Raw genomic sequence first — 21837 nt, 5'->3', positions numbered from 1 at the left:
AATTATCAATTCCTTCATTAAAAGATGAAAATGAGTTCAAAACTGGATCATTCCTTAATTTATAATTTGACAATTATTATAATATAACAAAAGGAGTTATAAGAAATTTATTTACTAAAAAAAAAGGATATATATAAAAAATACTTTTAAAAGGGCTTTTATCAAAATACAATCACAGAACATTGCAAACATAAAAGCTCTTTACTTTAAATTTTTCTCTTCTTCATTTTTTCCACTATTTATTTTATTTTTAAAGGGTGAAAAATGTGAAGAACTGGATGTTAGTTGTGAATTTGGAACTAAAACAAAAATAAAAATTTGTCATATATATATAAAATTTTACAAAAAACATGTTTAAATGGATACCAGTTGACTTATTAGTTTTTCTTTTTTTGTTCTTTTTTTTAATCGGACTCTCCAGCAAACCCTCTAAAGCCTCAACATGAGTGGGATTATTTGGTTCATCTGAAAAATAGGTTTTTAAAAAATTATATATATATAATACTATTTTAAGAGAAATCTAAGTAAAGTGTTTTTTCTGTATATATACATTTTTATCCTCGATGTGGGAAGGTCGAATGCGAGACCTAAACATAGAGTAACATCAGTTACTCCGACCCAGTCTTGAGTTTCCTGTGGCAGTATAGGATATTATAGAGATTATAAATGCCCGGTAATTATGCTGCTGATTAAGTGCTGGCTCAGCAGGAGTTTATACCGTTTATAACACCTTACTCAAGGGCGCTACAGCATAAGAGCAGTGGAGATCAAACATACGACCTTATGGTGGTGTAGCAAGTGTTCTTACCACTACACCACGCTGCGGGTAAGTTAATACATAAGGTTTCACTCAGGTAACTTTAAAATTACAGGGTCTAGTTAATTAAACCCTATCTTTGACCCTAACCAATGCAGAATCAATGAAAACCATTTCCTGTGTATATTTTAGGTACGTGATTAACCCTTATATCATAGTTTTTTGACCAGCAGCGTGGTGTAGTGGTAAGAACACTTGCTACACCACCATGAGCTTGAGGGTTCAATCCCAACTCTCATGCTATAGCGCCTTTAAGTAAGGCGCTCCAAACGATAAAAACTCCTGCCGAGGCAGCACTTAATCAGCAGCATAATTACCGGGCAATTATATTTTCTATAATATCCCAAATTGCCAAGGGCAACTACAGACTGGGTCAGAGTAACTGATGTTACTCTATGTTTAGATCACGCATTCGACTTTCCCACATCGAGGATAAAGATACATATAAACAAAAAAAAAATAGTGCACTTAAGTAAATCAGCAGAAACAATACTTACTCCTTTTTCCCAAATATATTTAGCAGAATTGTTAAACTGTAAAAATATCAAATATTTCAAACTGCCAGTAACAACTTTAAAAACTTACCAAACGAGTTTCTAGCAGTTGCTGAAACATAAGCCAGATTTAACAAATCTTGACTTACTCCTTTTGACCTCTCTTTATCCTTAATTTGCTCTCGTTTTTCTGCTTGTATTCTACCAAAGTGCTCCTAAAAATAGCCTAACATTATGAATTTTGATAACATATATATAAATATCAAATTTTTAAGTTATACAAAAAATAATAAATGTAGTAGCCCACTGAACCTACTAAGTAATTTTTTAAATATAATACCTTTATTTTTCGTTCCTCTTTAAAAAGAAAGCCATTCCGATTTCTAAAGTACAAAAATCTCAGTTTTTAAAACTTTAATTTAAAATGAAACTTCTATAAATAAATCATTTTGGGAGTCCTCTACAAAATAATATTACAAGACTTGTTACATTATGTAGAACCTTAAACTAAAGTGTAGGAGCACCACTTTCTTACTTTTCTTTTTGCATCCAATTCATGCTGAATTTGGAACATTAGTTGTGTCTATGGTTGTCAACTAGTTGTGAGTAGTACTATTTAAATAATGCTATATGTATGCAATTTAAAAAGTTATCTATAAGCTGGCCATTATTGTAAAAACATAAGTGTTTAGTAGGCTAAACAAATTTAAATTAACAAAAATCATTTTAAAAGCTGATTTCTAACGATCTCACTTTTAAACCACGTTTTAAAATATGGCACTATGTAAAAGGCGGAGTTATTGTGCAAAGTGCGGAGTGTTTTGATTTTTTTAATTATTATTTTTTTAAATTTTTTATTGACGTCACTTATGGTGACGTCATCAGAATGTTATGTTGGTACGATAATAGGATAAGGTTAACATACAACCATCTGTGGTACATCAAATGTAGAAAACTATACGCGGCAGATAACGATATATGATAATAATTTTTAGGCGGAAATGACGTCATAACCCTTGTGTGCCACATTTTTATTGCCACGACGCCAAAGTAAATTGAATTTGCAATCGTACATTTGTTTTCCATATGTTAAAAACTTATATATCATAAGTTACAGTCGCTTATATTAATGTAGACTATATTAGGCAACCTATTATTAATTCTTAATTTTATTCCAATTTTTAACTTTTGATATTTTAAATATTACGCAAGGTTGAAACTCAAAAATAGATTAAAAACTTTGGATTAAAAGGCTTAAACAGCATTATCAATTTTACTTAATTTTAATAAGGTTTTTTAACAGAACATTATAGTTTAAAAATTAAAAAAAAACTAAACTTTTATTGGGGAAACACTAATTTTTATAAATTTTTTTCTTTTTTGTCACGTGGTATCGTTATCAGTAAAAGGTACGAAATCGGCGCTTTTTTGAAAAGTTTTTTCGCTTTTTACTGATAACATAAGCTAAATTTTCTATTTTGTTAGTGATTTATTGATTTTTTAAGAATGTTAATAAATAATATTAATCTATATTTACCGGAGCCTGTAAAGAATCAATAAGACAAGTCGTATATCAATAAATGGAAATACTTCAATAAGGTATAAAAGTTAATTTTGTAAAAAGATAATAAAAAAGGAAAACAAAAAGTTATAGATAGACAAACGTCGTATAAAAAATTGTTATTTTCGCAAATTGAATTTTTAAACCAGCTACATACATGATATACTTTAATGTTTATATTTTCAAAAATTATTATTTATTTAACATTTTGTTATTTAAAAGATCTTCAAAACATGATTGGATTATCAGGACCTGGACTGAGACGGTTGAATGCATACACTTTCTTTACAACCAAAATGTGGTAGGGACATAGTCTGGAAAATAGGGCACTTACGACATGATCTGGCATGATTGTGTTTGTGCTTATACAGGTTTCCAAATTTTAATCTTGTGTGTACACGCTGCCCTACTTTTCGGACTAGGTAAGATTTTACTTATTTTTTTATGTTATTAAAAGTTATGACTTGGCAAAGATGAGCAATAAACCTTTTTAAAGTGACTCTAAAATGTTTAAAGGGACTCTAAAAATCATTTAATCCTGCTAGGTTTCTGACAATATTTACTGTTAGTATCAGTTTGTTATTCTTATTTTTTTTAATAATAAATTTAAATTTAGCAATTAACGGAATAGGTGGTTATTAACACTCACTAAGGTTAACTTTTTAAATAACTGTGCCCACCTTTGCCTAACAGGTTAATAGTGGATGTGCATGTCATATAAAAACAAGAGGGATATATTTATATCTACCAAAATGACAATTTATTAACCCTAGCACAATTTTGTTTTCTAGATATAAAAGCTTTGTAAATATTGATAAAAATATCTATAATTTGTTTTATGTTCTTCTTGTTACCATATGGCATTTACATTCACTATAAAACCAGATTAACTTTTTTATTAGTGCTAATTGTTAGTTTAATTAACGGATATCAGTATGTGTTTTCATGTCTTTATGTTTTATGTATAAAGTAACATGTTTGGACCTAATATATGCTATATTCCTTGTGGCATTCACCTTGCTGACATCTTTTCAGTTGAGTAACATAGCCATGTGGCATCTTTATAATTCTTTGTACTCTGTGCACATTCCAAGAATGTTTTTGCCTGCGAAAATGGCTAAGTTATTTTGTGGTCCGCAGGTAGCATACATGCTGCTGCGCATTCTAAAAATAGACCTCTACGTAGAAACGGCAACAGATTGTTTAAACGCTTTTGGCATGGAGTGTTAAATTTACAAAAAAAACATTAAAATCCAAAAAATTGTTTCAAATTAGAATACTGTCATGGGATTGTTTAATTTTGGTGGGATAACATAAAATAAGCAAAAGAGTTTCTAAATTATAAAAAAAAAAAAAAAATTATTAATCTTTTATTAAAAAAATAAAAATTATGTACAAATTTATGTCAAAATTATGATACAATGATTGGTATTTCAACTTATAGCCATGTAATGCAATCTAGTTTAATATATTCTGACCTATTTTTAGAACTTAATCAAAAAAAAAATTTTGGGAAAAAACTAAATATGACAAAATTTAGAGAATAATAAGAATTTTTTTACTAAACAACATTTATATACATAAAAAAAAACTAGTTGTTAAAAAAAAGCAACTCGTTTAATCTCTCTTTATAAATTTGCAAAAAAAAATACTGAAAATGATGTTAAGTCCATAACTAAATTATTTTTTATTAACAATAAATCAAAATATAAGAAGTTTAAATTTTTTTTTTTAAATATTATATATAGTGTGGTCATTCGAGGCGAACCCACTAAAATATTAAAACTTTTTTTTTTTGATTATTGTAGTCTGGTCGTTCCTGGAGTACCTGCTACAATACAAATTTTTTTTTATTATTTTATTGAATAATAAATAATTTTTAGAAAATTTCTTTTCGATATTAAAGTGTGGTCGTTCCTGGAGTACATGCTTTAATATAAAACAATTTTTTTGCAAAACATTAACACAAAAAAAACACATACAGATATTGCAAAATATGGAGCTGACAGCAATCGGATATCATTTGGGCACTGATATCTTGTTATCTTGTTCAATAAAATGTTGAAACGTTAAAACAAACCTTTCTAGAAGCATTACTCCAAAAAAACTATGATGTTGTAAAATCGACAACAAACCTGAGAACAGTAAAAGTGCTAATTAATATGCTGATATTAAAAAAGGGATGAAGTGGTTACAATTCTACGTATGAATTAAAAAACAAGAAAAAATGAAATGTATTTTGCTGGTGAATCAAAAAAGAAAAAATGTGCCTAAAAAAACCTAAAACTATTTTTACGAAACCATCAAGTAAAATAGTAATAAAACGAAAATTATCTGAAATGGAAAGCAATATCAAAAAAACTATGCAGACATTATGCTAATTTTACTTCAACGAATTTATGAACAACTGAAAATACTGCTGTGGTACATAAAAAAAGCATTGAAAAGAAATATAAAAAAAGCAATACTGAGTAAAAAGTTTTACTCATGACATACGCAGTATAAAAACTTGAACATCGTTTCTTTTTAAGATTTGAGGTTTATTTTTGCTGTTGTTATGCTCTAACAAAATAAAACTTGCTCTGAAAAAACATTGAAAACACTAAAAGCATGTTAAAAATCCTTTAAAAAGGTGAAAAAGGAAATTGTTGATAGAATCATGGAAAACTACAATGCTAATTACTTACATGAATTGAAAATCAAGGAAAAATAAAATGTTTTTTGCTGGTGAACCAAAAAAGAAAAAATGTGCATAAAAAAAACTAGAAACTATTTTTATGTAACAACAAGATGAAAATGAAAAAAATGAAATTGAAAAAAATGAAAAAAAAACTGCTTATAAAAACATGCCAAACTACTAATTTAAAAAAAATTGTTGGAAAAGAAAAATGGCAAAAAATGAATGAAACCAAATTTTCAAGCAAAATTAACTAAGCAGCTAGTTATTGAATTGCTTATTGTTAAAGCACAAATAAATAATAACCACGCAAAGAAAATTCAAAGCCCAACCACTTAAAAAAAACTTGTGTCAAGCTTCAAGAAATATTTTGCAAAAAACACTCGATTAACTGGATGTGATTATGTTAGTTTATTCCTGGCAAACTTAACATAACACATGTTTACTATACATTTATAACACAAAATCAAACTTCTTTGTTTCTAATTAAAGTGTGTTCATTCTTTGTGATCACAATGTCTTTTTTCTTTATTTTTTTTAGAAACCGAAAAAAAAAATTAAACATGCAAAAAATGAAATTATTTAAGCTTATATTTTGATGTTATTGTTTTGAAATTCCTTAACATCTTTATGGTCAAAATTATACTAAAACTATTAAAATATGTAAAATGTTGTAGGCAAAAAAAATTCTTTTTCAAAAAAAAAAGATTTAAAAAAAATTTTTTTTTAAACAAAAATTTCAAATTTGCTAAAGGTTAATTTTTAACTGCAAAACCAAATTTTACATAGCTATATACACTACCAAGTCTTTCTTAATATCCTACCATAAACAATCCCAGGATTGATTAAAATGACTCTGTGCCAAAAGTTTTTAAACAATCTAAGTCGTTTCACAGGGTCTATTTTTAGAAATCGTACGCAGAATTATGCTACAGGCGTGTCACAGAATAGCTTACACATTTTTGCTTGGTAACATTCTGGCATGTGTGCATGGTATAAAGATTGTAAATATTGCTATTATGGTTATGGTACTTGACTGAAAAAGAAGTAAGTTAATGTGCATGCCATCAGGCATAAGATGTCTATTTATTTTCTAAATATTGTTATTATATGCATGATCCATACAAACATGAAAATCTTATATTGTTATCCATTTTTTTTAATATATAAATTTTGTTTTGTACAATATTTATTAATTAAAATTTGTTTCGTTTAATGAACAATTGTTTATTTGAATCACTTTATTTTTACAGTTCTTAAATCTTTTGTACTTTATGGTCCTAATTAATATTAAGGACTGTGAAGTACAAAATATCTGTTTATTTTAACAAGCTGTTGTTATTATTTAAGTTTATATATAAAACTTACATATGAGGTTAAATTACATTGCTGGTAAAATGTTCGGTAAGATTTTTTTGCTAGCAACAATTATACTAAAAAAGAAGATTTAAAGAAACTAGTTCAATTCGTTTCAAAAAAATTCTTGAATCAGAATAAAATATCACTATGAGTATGGTAAGCATAATATAATTATATAATTAAAAACTCGTTTTATTTTCAAATGTGAAATTTTTTTGAGTAAGTGTTTCTTTTCTAATTTAAACTTATAAGTATAGTTTTTAAAGTAAATGATTTTTATTTTTAAAGTAATATACATATTAAAAATAATGAACAAAAGATTTAGTATTTAATCATCTATCTAATTTCTTAGTTCGGCAAATTTGTTCAGAATCACTGAACGTAAAATAAGAACAATCAAGATTTCTGCAACCCAAGAAAGTTTCTCTTTGTGTGCACTCAAGTAAAAACTTTTTATATACATTTTTAGGTGCTTTTATTTATGCTTATTTTTATTTTTTTTTAATTGACTCAGCAACCTCTTTGATGAATAGAGAAAAATGTTTTGTGTTCTTGGACATTCTCGCTGCCTTTGCACCTAAGACCAAGAAGACAGTTATTAAACCCACCACCTTGTGTACAAGTTTTAGGAAACTTGAACAACCGGCTTAGTTAAAATTAACCCAAAAACTTTACTTCTGGTGAGTTTATTTCTGTAACCAAATTGAGTTAAGATATAAATATATTTTTTTGAATAAAGTCGTGGTAGGCACATTTTATATTACCCTTGTAAATTTTACAAAATTATTTATTAATAAAGGGTTATGAAAGTTTTTTTATAGTACCCCATGATACTAACTAAATTTTATCATTTTTTTACAGTCTATAGACCTTTTTACTTTCATTATCACAAAGCCTTTAAAGACGATTATAACATAGTTATTGAACCAAGCCTCCCTTTTTAAAGCCTAGCAAGGATCGAACAAATAAGGTAAGCTTATTTCTTGACTAAATTAACTATAAATAAATTTATTATTGTGGAAATGAAGTCTTAGAAGCCACTTACGTGTAAGAAAAAAAATATTAATAACTAATTTTTATTTTTGGTTGTTTCTACAGTTGTAACCTTTGAACCTTATAAGAAGGTGAAATCAGTTGTCATTAAAAAATACCTAATAAAAAAGCATTAGATATCGTTTTCTCTGTGTGGGCACTAGAAGTGAGTTAAAAAGTTATATACATATTTCTTTAAATGGTAATCTTCATATTTAACATGTTAAACTTCTATTAATGCAGCTGACCTATCGGCTCAGACTTTACCAAGCCTATCTGTATTGACTTATTTACCAATTTTTTTCGTGACTGTTGTACCTAATCCTTTGAGACATTGTTATTAACCAGGCATCTTGTGTTCAGGTTTAAGTAAGAGTAAACAACTGGGTTGAACAAAACCAACTTTAAAACTTAACTTTAGGTAAGCTTATTTCTGTAATATAATTACTTCTAACACTTTTTATAATATTTTTGTGTTAGAACCGTATTAAAGTAGTTTGAAATATATATAACAAAAATTTTATTAAATATCTAAATTAATATTTTTGCTTGTTTACTCAGCTTTTTAAGAAAGTGAAGTAACTTACCTAAAAGATAACCTCGACCTTATAAAAAAAAATTATGTTTTCTTTGTGTGTGCACCTAAAGTAAAAAAGGTTATTATTTCTCGTCGTTAAATTTAAAGCATTTCAATTACATTTTAAGATCTTTTATTTATAGTCTTGAGACCCTTCAATTCTGGAACTATTTTAAGACCTTTGCTCTTGAGACCTTAAGACATTTTTTATGGAACCTAGTGTTATGTGTTCAAGTTTAAGCAAAATTCAACAACTGACCTGATTAAAACCAACTCCAAAACTTTTTACAAGGTAAGCTTCTTTCTGTAGCTAAATTAGCTCTTGATAAACATTTCTCTGTTTAATGAATGGTTGCTAGGTACCTTTGTGTAAAAAACTTCTCAGATTAATTTAAATATGGGTTGTCATGTTTTATAGTTGAACGTAGCACTTGGTAAGCAATTTTACAAACCAATAAATTTAGAAAATCATTTTTTTAAATTAAACAAACATATTTTTATTTTAGCACAACAAACTTGGTAGTTTACTCAGAAAATGTTATCTAGATAAACATTACCAAAGACATACATAAATATATGGTAATATTTTTATTTAAATACTATCGTAATATTTTTGTATCTTTATTAATCCATACAATATTTATTTAAACTAAAATTTTTGCGTATTTATTTAGTTGTGACCTTTTATTGTGTCAAAAAGGTGAAGTGAGTTGTTGATTAAATATTTAATCGAATAAACAAGGATCAAGATATCTGTGGGCACTTACGTAAGTAGTTCGACTCAGTTTTTGTAATATAAAAACTGTAGAACAATTTAGAATACTATATAAAATATTCAATGCACTATTTAATTACTTGGGTTACTCTTATTAGAAATCTTCTAACCCTTCAGCAGTAAAGTAACATACCTAAAAATAATCTGAACCCAACGAAAAAAGAATTAAATAAATTTTTTCTGTGTGTGCATCAAAAGCAGGTATTTTTTTTATTACATTAAACTTAGTTTTTAAATCTTAAGCATTCTTATTACATTTTAAAACTTTTATTTATAGATTTAAGATCTTTTGCCATTAGTCCTTGAAGACATTGTTATTGAACACGACCTCTTGTATCCAAGTTTAAGTACGTTTTAACAACTAGCTCACTTTTGTATAAAAAACCTGTTTATAAAAATTTAAATGTGGATAGACACTTTTTAGTTTAACGTAACTCTTAGTAAGCACTTAACTAATATTTTTAAAGAAGCACATCTTTAGAAAAAAACTTTTAATTTAACAAAGGTTTTTTTTATTTCAGCACTACTTTATTGGTATTTTACTCAGAAAATGTAATCTAGATAAACATTACCAAAGACCTACATAAAAATATGGTAATATTTTATATTTAAATCTTTTGTGTTACTTTTAAATATTACGTAATATAATATTTTTGTCCATGTATTAAATAAACTTACTTAAGTCTAATACTAGCTCACTAGACAAAAATTTTAATTTCAAATTTTTAGTTTTTCTTGTTTATACAGTTTTGACTTTTTTAACTTCCAAGAAGTTGAAGTTAGTTGTCCGTAAGATATTCCAATAAAAAAAAACCATTAGGAAATTTGTGAGCACCTATGTAAGTACTTTCACCCAGTTACTATAATATAAAATTAATACACGAATTCAAAATATTTAATTTAACTATTTACATACGTTACTATATTAGAAATCTTCCAAGCTTTAAAAAAGTGAAGGAACTTTCTTAAAAGATAACCTAAACCAATAAGAAAAAAAATGAATAAAGTTTTTCTTGTGTGTGCACCAAAAGTAAGTACTTCAATGTTTTGTGACTTTAAATTTAAAGCATTCAAATTATATACTTTTTTAACTTTTATTTATAGTCGCTAGACCTTTTGCCCAAGTGCTGAAAACTGTAATTAAACCCTTTTTCAATTTTTTTTTTTTTTTTTTTTTTTAATATAAAAGCTAGTTAAGTTTTAAATTTAAATTTTTATAATAACATACTAAACTTTTATTTTTTTAGTTTGTAAAGTTTAAAGAAGAAAAACTTTCAAAGACGAGGAGTAACCAAACAAAAACTTTATCGGCCTTTGGATATTAATAAATTAAAGAAACAGTTGTCGAAATTGGATCAGTTTTGCATTATCTCAGAAGTCTTCATTCAACCTACACTTAAGGTATAAGTGAAACTGAAATATTATCTCCATTTACCAACCTATATATTTCAATACTGGGTAGCCACTAGTCTAATTTTACATTTGGATTGGCCTTCTAACAATTCTTGGGACTGTCTTGAGACCGTTGCAACCTTCTTTGTGTGTGCACCACAGTAAGTACATTTTTATTTTGAGTCTTTAAATTTATAGCATTGTAATTACATTTTAAACTTTTATTTATAGTCTCCGAGACTGACATTGTTATTGAACCTAGCATCTTGTGTTTAAGTTTAAGTAAGATTAAACTATTGGCTTAAATAAAGAGAAAAAAAAAATGTCACGCTATCAAAGATATACAAAAAAGTATGGTAACAAAATTACTTATTATATTAATTTGTCCCTGTATTATTTAACTGATAGTTTGTTAATTAAAATTTGCTAGATTATTTATTATTGATAAGTTATAAAAGTTTGTTTCATAACCCACTATACCAAATCAGGTTGAAGTATTTTACTAGTTTAAAATATCAAACTAAAATTTTTATATTAACCTGAATTACTATTTTTTGCTTGTTTTCTTAGTTGCGACCTTTCAACCTCCCAAGAGGATGAAGTCAGTTATCAATGAAACATTTTTATCGAAAAATAAGTATCAAGAAATGTGAGTGCACTTATGTATGTACTTTTACTCATTTTTGGTAAAATAGAAATAATATAACTATTTAGAATACTATATAAAATATTTAATCAATTCTTATATTATTTTAGTTACTGTATTAGAAGTCTTCTGAGAAAGTGAATTTTTGTTATTGAACCTAGCCTCTTGGGTCCAAATTTAAGTAAGATTAAACAACAAATTTCAACTCGAAAACTTTCTTTGGGTAAGTTTATTTCTGTGATCCCATTAGTTCTAGATAAAAATTTCTTTGTTTAAATAAAGGTTGGTAGGCACTTTTGTGTTAAACTCTTTTATAGTAATTAAAATATGGGTAGCCACTTGTTATAATATTTTAATGTTAGCATCTTCGAACAATTTAAGTATGGGTAGGCGCTTTTGTTGTTTATTTTATTTTTAGGTAAGCCTTTGTATAAACTTATAACTTCTTAAAAAAAGCTCTTTTTTATAAATTTACCAAACATATTTTTATTTAAGTTCAACGAAATTGATATTTTACATAGAAATTGTAATCTAAACAAATGATAAGAAAGATATAACGAAAAGTAAGATAATATTTCTATTTAAATATTTTTTTTAATTTTAAAAATAACTTAACATAATATTTTTGTCTCTGTATTGAATAAATGTACATGTCTAATAGTAGTTTACTGGATAAAAATTTAAAATTTTTATTTTCGCTTGTTTATCTAGTTGTGACCTTTCAACCTGTCAGAAAGGTGAAATCAGTTGTTGATTAAATTATGTTATTCAAATAAATAAAGATCAAGAAATGTGCATACACTCATGTAAGTCTTTTGGCTCAGTTTTTGACTTATAAGAATAATATACCAATTAAAAATATTGATAAACTGTTTGAAAACTTGCGTTACTCTTTTATTAGGAACCTTCCAACCTTTAACAAGATAACCTAAACCCGATAAAAAAGTGTTGAATAATGCTTTCATTGTGTGCACCAAAAGTAAGTCACTTTTTCCATATAAAAGTTAGTTATGTTTTAAATTTAAATCTTTTTAATAACATAATAAATATTTGTTTATTTAGCCGTAAAGTTACGGAAGAAAAAACTTTCCAAGATAAAGGAAAACCAAACTAAAAAATTTTGGCAATTTTTGGTTAACTTGAAGCAAAAATATTTGGAAAATTGGATAAGAAGCAAAAGAAACATTTGGAAAAATTGGATCAGACAAGCATCACCTCAGATGTCTTTAATGAACCCACCCTTGAAGTATGGGTAAATTGAAATATCGTCGTTATTCACCAAACCTACGATATTTACTGCTAATTAACTACGAAAATCGATACTTTTATTTTTTTTTCATTCTTTATTTTTTGTTTTGTGTTTTCTTGTTGTTTCAGTTTTGTTTTGATTTTTTGTTATGCTTGTTTAGGTGCAGTAATTTAATTTTTTAGCTGGGCTCTAAGGTAGGCAGAAACTTGGAAACTGTTAATCTTAAGCAAGGCGCCTTGCAAATATCTTTAAGGATAGGCACTTTTACTTAGAATTAAGGGTAGGCACTTGATTTGTAACTTTGACATAGGCTATTTTACTAATTCATTTCACGTCAGCACTTTTACTTAAATTTTGGGGTAGGCACTTGTCCCTATACCTAGATTTGGCACCTTTACCTATAACTTTGAAGTAGGCACTTATAACTATAAGGTAAGCACTTATCTATAACTTTTACGCAGGTATTTTTATTAATTTGGGGTAAGCACTTTCACTTATAACTTTGGGGTAGGCACTTGTCTTTATAACTTTGACGCAGGCTCTTTTACTTATTAATTTGTGGTGAGCACTTTTACTTATAACTTAGGGTAGGCACTTGTCTTTATAACTTTGATTAAAGTGCCTACCTAGGCTCTTTTACTTAATAATTTGAAGTAGGCCATTTTACTTATAAATTTCGGAGTGGGCATTTGTGCCTATCCCTAAATTTAGGCACCTTTACCTGTAACTTTAAGGAAGGCAATTTTAACTATAACTCTGAGGTAGGCCGTATATAACCAGACCTTAGAGATGTGCACTCGTGTCTATAATTTTGGAGTAGGGGCTTTTAGCTATAAATCATAGGCAGGTCATATATACCTATAACTTTAGGGAAGGCACTTTTAATATAACTTTGAAGTGAGCACTTTTACCTTGAGCTTTAAAAGAGACACTTGTAAATATAACTTAGAGGCAGGCACTTTAACCTTGAAGTAGGCACTTGTATCTAATACTTCAAAGTAGGCGCTTTTACCAATAACTCAAAAGTAGGCACCTTTATCTAAAACTTTAAAATAGGCACTTTTAGTTAAAGTAGGCACTTGTATCTATGACTCTGAGGTAGGCACTCTTACCTATAACTTAGAGGTAGGCACTTTTTTAAGTAGGAAGACTTTTTCCAATAACTTAGCGGTAGGCACTTTTACCAATATATCAGAGGGTGGGCACTTTTATCAATACCTCAGAAGGTAGGCACTTTTACCTATTTTTTAGAGTTAGGCACTTTGACCAATATTTCAGTAGGCGGGCACTTTTATCAATAACTCAAAGGTAGGCACTATTATCAATAACTCAGGAAACGTGACAATAAAGATGTGGCACACAAGGGTTATGACGTCATTTCCGCCCAAAATCTGATAATCGAAATGCATAATTTTGTCATATAATGCTCTCGTTGACCCCTTCATCCCCTTTGTGCCAACTTCTAGATAGCATCATTCGATTGCAAATTAAATTTATTTTAAGGAATAGGCATTAGAAATGTGGCACACAGGGGTTATGACGTCATTTTCGCCTAAAAATTATTATCATTTATCAGTATATGCTGCGTATAGTTTTCTACATTTGATGTACCACAGATGGTTGTATGTTAACCTTATCCTATCAACGTACCAACATAACATTTCGATGACGTCACCATAAGTGACGTCAATAAACATTTTTTTAAAATAATAATTAAAAAAATCAAAACACTCCGCACAAGCACTCTCCTATAAGTAAGTGTCACAACTTTTATTTCAACAATTTTTTTTCTGCATTTTAATTTATTTATCTTTAAAGTAATAATGTGGATTTTATGACCTAATTATAGCATAACGTTAGCTACCCGAACCCAGTCTCAAGTTGCCTTTATAAATTGCCTAATAATTACGCCGCTGAAAGCTAGGTGTTCTAACCACAACACCACGCTGCTGTTAAAGTTGATTAACAGGTATCATCTAAATACCTATGTACTACCCTATAAATAGAATGCAACTTTTCTGTCTATGAAACTTTATTTGCTACATCTATATAAATAATATGCTATAATACGAAAAGTAACATTTGTATATAACTTAGTAACAAAAACAGAAAACAAACAATAAAGCACAATGCAGCACCGAAATATAATATATTGTATGAAATATTAATTCCAATTTATAATGAGTATATGTGTTGACAAAATTATAACCTACGCAGTACTGTACCGCTTTATAACTCATCTAAAACAATTTTAAGTTTACAATTCTTCTTAAAAGTAAACAATCTAGCAAGACAAAGCACTTTTTGCTATACATTTTTGCGGCGAATACAACATTAAATTGAATAAATAGATATAAAATTTAATTATTTAAATTATTCAACGTAAACTTAAATTTAAATAGATATACAATTCGGGTAAAAAATTAAAAAATATTGCTAATAAATAGAAGCCAGGTAAAATGTACTTACAAATAAAAGCGCATTTTTAACAAACTGCATGTTTTTAAAATTATTTATATAATTTACTGGTGTTACAGTGGATATATATAATGCATGAAACCTAAATTTGAAGAAAAAATCGTTTTGTGGGTGATGCATATAAGCAATATAATATACACAATAACATAATTAAGTCAAAAAGCACTTCACCTAATAGTTATAACCAAGGTAGTTATTTAAACTAAGAGCAATACTTAACAATAAACACAAATAAAATTTAAACTATTTTAGAGGTTTATATATTAGCAGATTGTCTATTTAAAAAACATAATAAATTTCAATAACTTTACATTATAAGTAACTTAGTGGCATTTTAAGGCACTACAGTCAATTGTGAAGCTACAGAATTGTGAGCTAAGTACTGCAAAATGTCGACAAATGCTTTAAATACGCGGAGCTTCTTCAGCCATTTCTTGAGTTTTCAGAGTTTGTAGTTCTTCAGATTTATTTTCAGTAACTTGCAGGTCTGCTTTCTTACGTTTGTGGATCTTCGCAGCAAATAAAGCAAGAGAAAACACAACAGCATTGATGCAGTTAAGTACTAGAGAAAGGTAAATCTAAAATAAAAAAAAACAATGTTTTTTAAACACAATTTCATAGTTACATTTTTTCCTAATAAACATTTTTTAAAAATCAAAATTAAATAAAAAAAAATCAGCTGTAATAAAAACTGTGTAGAATTTTACTAAATGTTATAGAAAAATTTTTCAAATAAAATGAAGGGGGTTAAAATAGATAATTCAAAGTCCTTATAAACAGATGTGAAATATCACATAGTTAATAAAAAGATTCCAGCTACCATATCATATTACAATTGCTATAACAGGAAATATAAAACAATACAGTCAGCACAATACGGTTTACTCTATAACCCAAATCGCGCAATGAAATGAATAAATAGAATAATATTTGCACAAACTTTAAACACAAGCAAACAATATTATGTAATAACAAATACCACCAAATAACATGTATGCATTTATTTTGGTAATAAAAACTTGACCCTAATTTAAAATTAGATAAAAATCGAATTTCTAAAATCTCAAACATAAAAATCACAATCTCTATGTAGTATTATATGTACATGCTTATATTATAGAAATCTATAATCTTATTCTATGTTTCATATTTACAAAGATTAACTGTTACTTAATTATTGGACAGCATGCACTAACAGTTCAATATCTTATTTACTTTATATTGTTTTAGTTTGTTTTGTTATAACAATTACCTTATTCATTTATATTAAGGCATATATTTAACACATCAAAAAGGTGCATAATATATTGTTTTATTTATTAATATTTACATACCACATTGTAGGGGTTTATTTGAAATAGCAGCCCAGCAATAGGCAGCATAACAATGCACCCTGTCATCCCTCCTATTACAAATAAGGTCATATATCTTCCTGTCACATTTGTAACCTTAGATATCCAAGTAACTCCTGAATAAATTAGGTAAAACAATTTTTGACACTAAAGTTGAAAAAATTAAGTTAAAAAAATAATTTTTAATTTAAAAAAATATTTTTCAAGGTGTTTAAGAAGCCTAGGTGTTGCTTCAAAAACTTTGTGTAAAGAAAAGTTGTATTTTCCATTATCCCTAAATACCAAATTATAATACAAACCAAACCCCAAATTTACGTATAAGTTTTTAGAAATAGAACATATTACAAAATTTTGAATAACTCTTACCAGACCAAAAAAATGCTTTTAAAACATTTTAATTAATATTTGTGAATAAACTTAAAAAAATTTTAACATATATATTTAAAATCAAAAATTGGGTTGCTAAAATTTAAATAAAATTTCTATGTAATAATAACCTGATGGATAAAGGGGGCCAACAGATAACCCATAACATGCAGCAACAATAAATGCCACCCACTTTGTCATTCCAGCAAAGAAAACAAAAACAACCTATAAAAAATAACACAAAAAAAAATAAAACAAGTTAAAAAATTATGACTAATAAAAATATACTCTTAAAAAAATTTTTTTAGAGTTTTTATTTATTTATATACTACAATAAAATTATTTTTTTATTAGATATCAATTAGCTACAGTAATGATGTTACCCAGGGTTATTAATTAGGTTTAAATGTAAAAAGGAAACAATTGTGCTTAATTAAGTTAAGCAGGAACTAATCGTCTATTAACATGGTGTATAAATGTAATGATCATTAACAATGTATACCAACATCTGGGTACAATAATATTACCTTCATGAATATTGATATATGCTTTTTAATATATATTAAACCAGTTTTACAAAAAAAAAATATAAATAATAAAAAATAGTAAGTTTTTTAAAGTTCATTTTATAAACCAAAATAAAAGAGTTCACAGAATTTCTATTTTTATTGGTACCCTTAAAAAAAATTGAGCTACATACCAACATTAGTATAGTTCCACCTATACTTAGTAGTGCAATAATATGTGGTTTAATCCGGGAGGCCGTAAATATACCAGAGCCACGACTTACAAAACTACCACCCCAGAATAATGAGTTAATAATAGTTGCGTCAGATACCTAACAAAAATATTGAAATATATATTTTCGTTAAATTGTTTTTTTTTAAATAATGTCTTAAAAAGAAATACTATTTTTTTAGATTTTTAATTAAACGAAGTTGATTATATATTGGGAAATAATTAAACTTAAAAATTGTAAAATAATTTATAAATTATATATATAGAAAAATTTGTAATCAAAATTTTATGCATTAAAAGTATACACATAATAATAAAAACTTTTTTTCATTATAATAATAATGTATACAACAAATTTTAAATTTTTTTTTTTTTTTAATGTTAAATAAAACAAATTTGTTAAGTAATTGAAAAATTATATACATAAAAATATTTGATCGCAATTTTTGTGCATTAAAAATAAAATCGGTCGGCAGCGTGGTGTAGTAGTAAAAAAAAATATGTACCCCCCTCCCCCCCGAGTAAGGCACTATAAATGGTTTGAACTCCTGCTGAGCCAGCACTTAATCAACAGAATACTTACCGGGCAATTATAATCTGTAATATCCCAAACTGCCACCGGTAACTCGAGACTGGGTCAGGGTAACTGATGTTATTCTATGTTTAGGACGCAGATTCGACCTTCCCACATCGAGATTAAAGATATACACAAAAAAATCATAAAAATGACAAGTCTACTCACCGAGAATGCAAGATCAGAGCATACAGATACCGAAAAAATAAAATTTGCGAAAAGAATTTCACCGGCGATGCTACAGAAAAAGTATAAACAGCTGGGTATAAAAATCATGATCACATCGCACAAAGGCTCCTCTGGTCTCGTTTCTACCTCAACTCCTTGTTTCGAGAAACTTTTTCCAACTTTCACTAAAATTTGTTAACATTTAAATTAGATTTTTATTTATGGATAACATTTTAATTTTATAATTGTTACTATAATTTATTTGAGGAAGACTATAAATATATAACTGTTTTTGGCTTTACATAAAAACTAATTATCGTTTTTTTATAACAGTTGGCTTAATTACATGAGGTTCTGGGTTTGATCCCTACTGCTTTTATGATGTAGCATCTTTAGCTAAAGTGCTATTTTTTTAATCAAATATATTATTAATGTTTCTTTGAATTTTTAATCAAATATATTATTAATGTTTCTTTATGTTCATGATGTCAAATTTACCGTCAATTTTAAAGCAAGCGAGTACGAACACCAGAATCGAGATGATGAATAAAAATAAACCAACCATAATGTATGTCCAAGCAACAGGATTAAACTAAAAAACATAATTTTTGTTAACTTCGTTTAACTAATATTTTACATATACATTTTAAAGCGATAATATTAAACAAGGACCTACAGAATTACTGTTAATATTTTAAACATTTTATAGGCCCATTTTTGAAATTAACTAAATAGTTTAAAAATAATTCTAAAAATAAAAATTAGTAGGTAGAAATTTAAAATTTGAAACAGACAAAATATAGATTTAAAATAATGACACGTATTAAAAAAAAAGTTTTAGAAAAATTTCATTCATGCCAAGTCAAGCATAAAAAGCCGGGTTTAAGTGCCATAAATCATCACTAATATACCATAACATTTTAAGTATTACAAAATTTAAAATAACATTTTACGCAAATTTCAAATGACTTATTTATCTTTGCCATATAATTAGAATATTTTGTAGTTTTGTCATATTATGAACTCTCTTTAAAGAGATTGTTTTAAAGCGTTTAAATATTAAGAAATCTTACATCGAATTCATTTACTATTGCTGTTGTAACATTGTCAGGGGCTGTTGTAGTCATATTTTTAAGAACTGCTGTTGTATTAACAGCGCCAGGACAGTTTGGATTTTTGTCAAGGGCATCTTCTTTATAAACAGTTGTCAAAAATGGCTTTGCTTAAAAAAAACAAAAAACTACAAGTTACCAAATATAAAATTATAAAATATAAACATTTTTTTTTATAGTTATTTATCCTCGATGTGGAAAGATTACTTTCAACCTAAACATAGAATAATATTTGTAATGCTGACCCAGTCTTAAGTTGCCTTTGTCAGTATGAGATGTTATAGATAATATTTGCCAGGTAATTTAGCTGCTAATTAAGTATTGGCTCAGCAGGATTTCATACAGTTTTCAAAACCTTATTCAAGGGCGCCTTGGCATGAGAGTAGTGGGGATCAAACCCAAGACATCATGCAATGAAGCCAAGTGTTCTGACCACTACACCTCGCAGCCAGTTTTCAGTTCAAAAATATAAACATAAATAATCTTTTTAAAAAACATAATTAATTACAAATAATGAATTCTAACTGTCCCATTGTATAAGACCACATAAAAATTTAAATGTTTACCAATTAATGGGGCAATAAAACCACCTAAACCCGTTGCAAAATGATAAAGGTAAATCAAAGGTCTTGCTTCTGCATTTCCCCATACTCTTAATATCAAAGCTTGCATGCCTAAATATAAGTTTAAGTTAAATCTTAAAATACAAAGTGTATAAATACTTCGAATTATGTTAAGTAAAAAATATATATATAGGGTTCCTGGGTAAATAATGGATAAGTGCACACAATGTTTTTATAACAGGATCTTAAATTTTCAATTGACTTATAAAACTTGTAGGTGTTAAAATATCTTAAAGGTAAAATTCTGACAAACACAACATAGTTAATCTTTAATTTTTTTACCTAATTTACAACAAAAAAATGACAACACGGCAAATATTAGAAAATAATAATAAACTATATTAATTGTGAATACTAAAAATGCTTAACTAATGTCAAAACTCCCCCAAAAAATGTTATTTGATTTTAAAAATTGCTAACTTCTTGGTTTAAATTTATAAGTCAAATAAATTATAGAATTTAAGAATAACAGAATAGTTTGCAGAAGCAACAATACACACTGCAATAAGGAAGGAAGTGATTTAAGCAACATCCCAGCGCATTAAATATTAATTTCAATAAAAAAATCGAAATTTTTATAAAATAAAAAATACATCCCAATTCTACGACAACGCAATCTAAACATTCAATTTATTTTTATAAATTTCACTTTTCTATAGGCCTATTATTTTTTGTCTTATTAACAAGCTTATAGACTTCTTTTTAAATACCAGCATCAAGATATCCGAATGTTAAGCCTCCAAGTAGAATGATAAAAAACATGACCCAGTAAGAATAAATCCATGGTACTACAAATGCACTCAGTGCTTCAATACTCATCACCATTGCTAAAAAAAAAAAATTTGTGAAAATCCAAAGATAAGTTATTTAAATTTATTTTTATTGTAAATTTCTTAAATTTTAGAAGCTTTTTTTTTAAATAAGCAGCATCACAATAGTAGTAGCTTTTGGCGACATAATATATATAACATAATTTATGAATTGTTTTAAATTATTTTAATAACCTGTTAGGTAAATAGAATTGATTTTATCTCTGGTATGATGCTCAACGAAGCCAACTATTAAGCCACCAACAAGAAAACCAATATAAAGCGAACTAAACACCAATGAAAAGCCCTCTACATCAACATTTACTTGGTTTGAAAGATAGAGTAATGTTGGCCCGAAAATGGACAAAACATAACCCTAAAAATATTAACCAAATAAGTATTATCATACAATACTCTGCTATAAGCCGGCAGCGTGGCGTAGTGATAAGAACACTTGCTACACCATATATGAGGTCGTGGGTTTAATCCCCACTGATCTCATGCTGTAGCGCCCTTGAGTAAGGCGCTATAAACGGTATGAACTTCTGCTGAGCCAGCACTTAATCAGCAGTAGATTTATCGGGCAATTATAATCTGTAATATCCCAAATTGCCACAGGCAACTCGAGACTGGGTCAGAGTAACTGATATTACTCTATGTTTAAGTCGCGGATTCGACTTTCCCACATCGAGGATAAAGATATATACAAAAAAAAATTATAAAACCTTACCTGGCCAATTCTTGCCATATATATAGCAAACAGAAGTAAATATGCCCATCCTGACCACATGTTTAAATGCAGAACTTTAATATATCAAATAGTAATTCACTAAAAATAAGAAATTTTAAATTGTTAAGCATTTAATACTTAATTGACCGAAGGGATCAGATTATAACTAAATTAATGTTTTATTTATTAACTGTTGACATTGACAGATTGACAATTAATAATGTAAAGTATAGAGCCCTAAATAATAAAAAAAGCTAAATAACAGCTAATTTATTTTAAAACTTTTGGCAAAATTATAGATTGTATAC

The 21837-nt window shown here is 27.4% G+C and overlaps 1 protein-coding gene across 1 annotated transcript; it reads right to left on the bottom strand.

Annotated features, from left to right (window-relative positions):
* Positions 1–14607: 14607 nt before the first annotated feature.
* LOC145757889 (sodium-dependent glucose transporter 1A-like) lies at positions 14608–21630 on the bottom strand. The gene is made up of 11 exons (XM_082572474.1): positions 21530–21630; positions 20995–21175; positions 20701–20817; positions 19934–20041; positions 19329–19477; positions 18754–18847; positions 18256–18440; positions 17476–17613; positions 16907–17000; positions 16392–16525; positions 14608–15635 (listed from the first exon to the last, which is right to left on the bottom strand). Exons 1-11 carry the CDS (start codon positions 21587–21589, stop codon positions 15462–15464), a joined length of 1434 nt encoding a protein of 477 aa, XP_082428600.1. The 5' UTR covers positions 21590–21630; the 3' UTR covers positions 14608–15461.
* Positions 21631–21837: the final 207 nt, after the last annotated feature.

The sequence above is a fragment of the Corella eumyota genome, chromosome 1 (genome assembly GCF_963082875.1).
Source record: "Corella eumyota chromosome 1, kaCorEumy4.1, whole genome shotgun sequence".
Lineage (NCBI taxonomy): Eukaryota > Metazoa > Chordata > Ascidiacea > Phlebobranchia > Corellidae > Corella > Corella eumyota.
This window is presented reverse-complemented; position numbering and strand designations above follow the sequence as displayed.